The 6703-nt window shown below is 37.8% G+C and overlaps 1 protein-coding gene across 1 annotated transcript in view; it reads right to left on the bottom strand.

Moving 5' to 3' along the window:
* The window catches only part of ASAP2 (ArfGAP with SH3 domain, ankyrin repeat and PH domain 2), a 378888-nt gene that overhangs the window by 88389 nt on the left and 283796 nt on the right, over nt 1-6703 (bottom strand). Inside the window, exon 13 of the mRNA XM_042783668.1 lies at nt 3970-4057. Coding sequence (XP_042639602.1) covers nt 3970-4057 — 88 coding nt within the window. The remainder of the gene's footprint in view (nt 1-3969; nt 4058-6703) is intronic.

The raw sequence follows: 6703 nt of genomic DNA on the forward strand, positions 1-6703 counted from the left end.
GTCAGTTTGCTACAATGCTTACATGTAACCAGATTTATACAGAACCAGTATCTCACACATTTAAGGAATGTGATCATTTATATTTCTTGGTTAAAAAAGAGAACTCAAGTGATGCACATTTACTATCTACCTGTCCTCCTTGGGGACTAAAAATGTGAAGTTTGGAGCTTGACCACCACTACCGAATGTTTTGATTAAAGATTCTATAGAAGAATCCTGATGTAAAGGGAGAAAATGAAGAACATAATTTAAAATTCCCATGGTATCCAGACTTTCTGGAGCCCCTGAGGCTAGAAGAATCGCTGAAACTATTGCTGTAGATAATCTTTAAACCTTAAACCAAAAACCTGAAGTCTTTCTTTAAAGCAAACAAATAGTTTACTTAATTAGAAAAGACTGAAGTTGCCAAGGATTTCATTTTACTTAGATCCACAATCAGTGCCCATGAAAGCAATAGTCAAGAAATAAAGGAGATACTGCACTGGGCAAATCTGCTGCAAAAGACCTCTTTAAAGTGTTAAAAAGCAAAGATGTCACTTTGAAGACTACAGTGTGCCTGACCCAAGCCATAGGATTTTCAATTGCCTCATATGCTTGTGAAAGCTGGACAACGAATAAGGAAGACCCAAGAACTTATGCCTCTGTATTTTGGTGTTGGTCAAGAATAAAGAATATAGCATGGACTACCAGAAGAACAAACAAATCTGTTTTGGAACAAGTACAGCTGGAATGCTTCTTGGAAGCAAGGATGGCATGACTTTATCTTTTTGAACTTTGGTCACGTTAACAGGAGGGACCTATCCCTGGAAAAGGACATCTTGTTTGGTAAAGTAAGGGTCTATGAAGAAGAGGAAGACCCTCAATGAGATAGACTGACACAGTGGCTACAACAATGGGCTCAAGCATAGCAACAATTGTGAGGATGGCACAAGATCAGGCAGTGTTTCATTGCAATGTACATAGTGTTGCTATGAGTTGGAATTGGCTTGATGGCATCTAACAACAATAATTAGTAAACACTGTCTGCCTTAAGCTTTCGGCTCTTTGAGAACTATCTATATGGCATCAAACTGACAATAGCAATTCAAAAGATTAGTTAGGAAATTTATGGGACAGTGAGTTATGTTAATGGAAAGGAGAACATTGGAAAAGGAGGATGAGAATGGTTGCACAACTTAAACAATATAATCCATGTCAATGAATTGTACATGTAGAAATGGCTGAATTGGTAAATGTCATCCCATGAGTATTTTCAACAACAAAACTAAATCAGAAGGAAAAAAAATGTATGGGTTGGGAAATAGTTTGGAGATGTTCACAAGTTTGAAAAAAAAATGCTTCTGTACATAAGGTATCTAATCTAATCTACAAGTGGTTGCTGGAGGTGACTGGATGATAATCTAAGGGAAGTGTCTGCATCTAACTCCACATGGCGTACAAAATAGCAGAGCTTCAAGGAGGTTCATTCCAAACTCACATTTTAACAAGATCCCCAGGTGATTCTTAAAGATCTTATAAAATATAGATTCTGATTCAGTAAATCTGGGGTGGAAAGGCAAATTCTCAGCAAGAGGTTAAACTGGAATGAACCAGTTTCAAGCCCTGCAAAACTGTCAGGCTTAGTTAACTATTAAGTGCTAATTACTTACTAAAGGGCAGTTTTACTACTAGAGTAACACATTGTTTATTAAAGGTTATTTCAGAAAAAGGAAAGGCTTAAACCTTTCCAAACTTTCCCTAGACACTGCTTCTCAACATTTTATAAAATCTTGCATGAATAAAGGATCTGAGAGCAAGCTTTGATGTAAAAGGATAAATGAGTCTGTGGATCTTAGCAGAATGACTAGGGGTAAAGGTTAGAAGCATGAAAAAGACAATTTTTGTTTTATAAATCAATCTAGAGTCTAAACAACAGAACGAGCAATACTCAAATCCTTTCCACAATACTGCTCAAACTCCCTGTGATAGTTAAGGCTGTGTGTCAACTTGGCTGGACCTGTTTTTGAGTGGCTGGACAGTTGGATGTAGTTATTCCACATGATAAGACTGGTAATCAACTGCACAGTGGCATCTACTGGAGCAGCTGAGTAGCTGCCTTAGGGATATGGTCTGCTTCCAGTATATAAGAAGACAACTTTGAGAAAGGTCTCTGAGCTTTCTGGCATGCTTGGACCCTGCATGTAGCTGAGTCTTCAGCAGCCTGCCATGTTTCCTGCCAACCTCAGGACTGTCTGTGGACTGGAACTAGTGGCCTGCCATATTATCTGATAATTTGGGGACTGTGCCATTTTACTTGTCGACCTTGGGCTTGTCAGCCTCAGCAGCCAGCAGCTGTCTGAGTTAAGAGAAGCCTCCAGCTTCCATGGGGTAGGAGCAAGTGGCAGAGCTGAAGCCCAAGATCGAGAGGCTTTGACCCAGCCCCTAGAGCTTCGTACTTTGAACTCAGACTTCTAGCCTCCAAAACTGTAAGAAAATAAACTTCTGTTTGTTCAGACCACCAACTTGTGGCATTTCTGTTAGAATGGCACCAGGTAACCAAAACACTCCCCTATAGCTGAAGATAGGAGCTCTGGTAGCATAGTGCCTAAGGTGCTTGACTGCTAACCAGAAGGCTGGTGGTTCAAACCCACTGGCCGCTCCTCGGAAGAAGGTTAGGCAATCCCACTTCCATAGTGATACTGCCTCGGAAACCCAAGGAGGGGTCGCTATGAGTCGGGACTGACTCACGGCACATAACAACAACAACAACATAGCTGAAGATAGTATATATTAGAAAAGGGAACTGGAGAAAACACAATGAAAACCCATGTGATCTTCAGTCCCAATTCACCCAGTAAAACGGAGATGATGATAATTACTTCACAGATTGGCTGTGAGCATTGAAGTATACAATAAATTAGTTCCTGGCCCTCAAAAATGTAATTCAACAAAAAATTTAAAAAACTAGTCACCCCCTACTCAAGATTACTGAGACGAATAAGAGAAGATCCATCTTCCTAAAATGCACAGTATTTTTCTTTATAAATCTAACTGTTGTGACCAAATTCCTAGTGACTTCCTTTTGGAAAGGGAAACTAGTCTCTTTCCTTCCCCCTAAAATGTAGTCCTGCCACATAAAACTGCTAAGAACAAAGGGTTGATCTTATTTTAAGATAGCAAAAGCCCTTTTCCTTTTGTTGGGAGCTCTGGTGGCATAGTGCCTAAGGTATCTGACTGCTAACCAGAAGGCTGGTGGTTCAAACCCACCAGCTAATCCTTCGAAGGAAGATTAGGCAATCTACTTCCCTAATGATATTGCCTTAGAAACCCAATAAGCGGTCACTATGAGTCGGATCCGACTCAACAGCAGTGACTTGAATAGTGGTTTCCTTTTGTTAGGGGGTTATGGGCAAATATTTGCCACAATAAATGGTTTAGTGGTTATTCTCTGTGTATGGCAGAAAAATATTTTTTCAAAAAAAGCACACAGAATCAGAAAGCTTAATTATGTGATAGAGAAGATAATTAAAAAAAATAAATAAAGTTTTAAAGATTATACTGAGACCTTATTAGTTTAGTTCTTTAGCATTTCCAGTATCACCCAAATTATGGAAGAATTTAAAAATAGAATCTTGCATTTTTTAAAAGCAGAAGGGATTTTAGGCTTTAGGGATTAACTAGTATAATCTCATTGTTCACAAATGAGAAAACTGAGACACAGACTCAGATTCAGATACTGTAAACTGTACTTTAGTTTACATAGCCAGTAAGAAGCAGGGCTGGTCCTCAAAGTCATATCTTAAACTGAAGACTGGCAAGTAAACAATTACTAATGGAAATGGAAGACACATATGTCACTTGCAAAAAAATAACTAAAAAATAGTCTCCTTAAAAATTGATTCTTCAAAATGCACTGTTTGAAATGAGACTGATGCCCAGAAGAGTTTAAAATAATTTCTCTATGGCACAGCACCTCAGAAAGGAACTTACGTGAAATAAGGTCAAAACACTTTTTCTCCTCAGGGTTGGTCTTCACTTGGCAGGTTAATAGGTTGAGCTTTGCAGGAGGGCGGTTAGCCTATGTTAAATTGGGGGGAAAAAAAAGTTATAGGTAAGAAGGAATGGAAAAGTCATACTGTATCATTCCTCATTAAAATACACCAAGACCAGTTTTTTTTTTCACTACTTTGGAAAGATAGCTTTTGGAAGTCAGATTTATCTCGGGAGTTACGACAGAGTCTTATTACAGCATGTCTTCCATTCTCAGCTCCAAGGAGGCAACTCCCTGTCCTGGTGATGCCAAGCTTTGAGGTCAACGCCAGTGGCCTCCCTGAGATCAAAATCGTCCTGGCATTCGGTCCTGGGTATCCACCTCAATTTCTGGTGAACTTAAAAAGTGTTTTTCTAAGTGTAAATGTTTGTTTCAAGGGAAAGTAACCTCAAGAGGACAAAAGTGACAGAGAAATCATTTTCCCTACTTTCTGAAGGGAGACAAATAGATTCATATTTCCGAGGTCTAAAAAGCCAACCATCATTGTCATTGAAGTTTCAACAAAACACACATCAATCACAAACATATCCCTCCACTCCACTCCCACACATAATGTTGACAAGAGATTGCAACACATTTTTGTTAGAGATGTGCCAAAAATGGCTATTTTATTACAGTTTCAAAAAACATCAAAATTAGTACCAAAAAAATAAAGGGCAGAAGGTAAGAAGATAATTTAAGGGAAAAAAAAATTTGAACAACAAAATGCTTCTCAGAAATCCCAGAGAAAGCTCCAAATATGAATGGGCTTATCATATCCATCTCCTCAAGTTGCTAAATGAAAAATCAAATAAAAATGTCTTAAACTTCAAACTGGTCTTGTTCACCATTTCCCATGGCTACCAGCTGCTTTAAGACACTATAAAAGTTGGATTTGGGATTCATCCAGATACTCACACATATGCACCTACACCTGGGAGGACCTGTTAAGGTCCACATGTATTTTCTCTCCTACTCTAGCAGGAGCGGAGTGAGGGGGGAGAGGAAGGCAGATACTATTAAAACTGGAACTATCCTTATAATATGAGTAATTTGGGTTTGATCAAAGGAAGTCTGGATAAGCAGAAATAGATAAGATTGTACTAGACTCTCCTAGCTCATGGCTGTGTGGATCACATCTCCTATAGAGACCAGTACCAGGACCAGCTGCTGTCAAGCCAATTCTGACTCACAGTAACCCCATGTGTGTCAGAGTAGGACCATGCTCCATAGTGTTTGAAATGGCTAATTTTTTGGAAGTAGATCACCTAGCCTCTCTTCCAAGGGTCCTCTAGGTAAACTCAAACTTCCAACCTCTAGGTTAGCAGCTGAGCATGTTAATTGTTTGCACCACCCAGGACTTCCTCCTATATAGGAGTCACTAGATATTCACCATGGTCTGCAGATATCTAACAGAATTCCTGGATCATCAGAAATTAGAAGATTCCAAGTTCTGCTTAAGCTAGCAAATTCTGAAAGCTCCAAGTAAAAGCACCATCAATTTTAGATCTTTACCAATAAGATTACCTGGCTCATCCGGAAACTAATACATCAAATGGTAAATTTCTACAGTGGCAAGTAGAAGCCCATGTTCATATAGCCCATATGAAGTTTCTGTGTCTTCTGTTATCTACCTGCGATCACACAACTCTATGTATATAATTTCTAGGTGAAGTTCCTAAGCTAGTTCCAAATTGTTAATACTCATTGAGTCTTAGTTATAGGAGCAGTAAAAGAGGTTAGTATACTTTGATGAATACAAAAACACATTCATAGACAAGAAGATGATTTTGAGTAATAATAGCTACATTTAGTCTGTTATTATTACTACTATTATAATACTATTTATTATTAATTATTATTATTACTATTGTGTTGGTAAGAGGCAAGTGGTATTCTATCTTTTCATGAAGCTTATCACTTAATTTTCTTAACTGCCCTTTGAGGTAAGAACTACTCCAATTTTATAGATCAAAAAAATGGCCCTGGAAGACTAAATAATTTGATCAAGGTTATTTAACTTGGGAGCAGTGAAACCAGGATTCAAACAAAGTAGGCTGGCTTCAGAGCCCACACTCTTATCTACCAAATTCCATTGCCTTCTTCTTGAATATATATGGAAGGCAGAGTTACTCACCTTGAATTATCTTTAAAGTTACTTTAGTGTAGGTAATAATCTCAATTTAATTACTACCACTTTTCTTCCTCTCCACTTGCAACTGTATTCTTTATCTTTCACTCTGATATGGGGAAAGTTGTTAATCTCTATTGAAACAACCACCACCAAAGAGATTTTTTTACTTCAAAGCATATGGACACCACAAAATATAGAAAAATATTCATTCAAAGTTTTTATTTGAACTAGGAATGAAGATAAAGGCATCTGTGGTTGTATATTATAAAATGACAACCATAAGAATAGGTCCACAAAGCATAAGCTGACAGTCTTAATATCAGCTATTCTTAAATTTACATTAATAATTGTTGACTATTTGTCTGTTCAGATTAAGTATCAATTTACAGCAAAACTGCAAAAAAAAAAATTATGGGAGGAAATTTTTAAACAGAGAAAATGCTATTCATTAAAAATTTCCTTCCTGCAGAAGTCAAACTATCCCTATTTGCTGATGATATGATCCTATACCTAGAAAACCCAAGAGATTCAATCAAAAAACTACTGGAACTAATTGAGGG

Source organism: Orycteropus afer, unplaced genomic scaffold, assembly GCF_000298275.1.
Source record: "Orycteropus afer afer isolate SDZICR_OR568_19922 unplaced genomic scaffold, OryAfe1.0 scaffold00025, whole genome shotgun sequence".
Taxonomy (NCBI): domain Eukaryota; kingdom Metazoa; phylum Chordata; class Mammalia; order Tubulidentata; family Orycteropodidae; genus Orycteropus; species Orycteropus afer.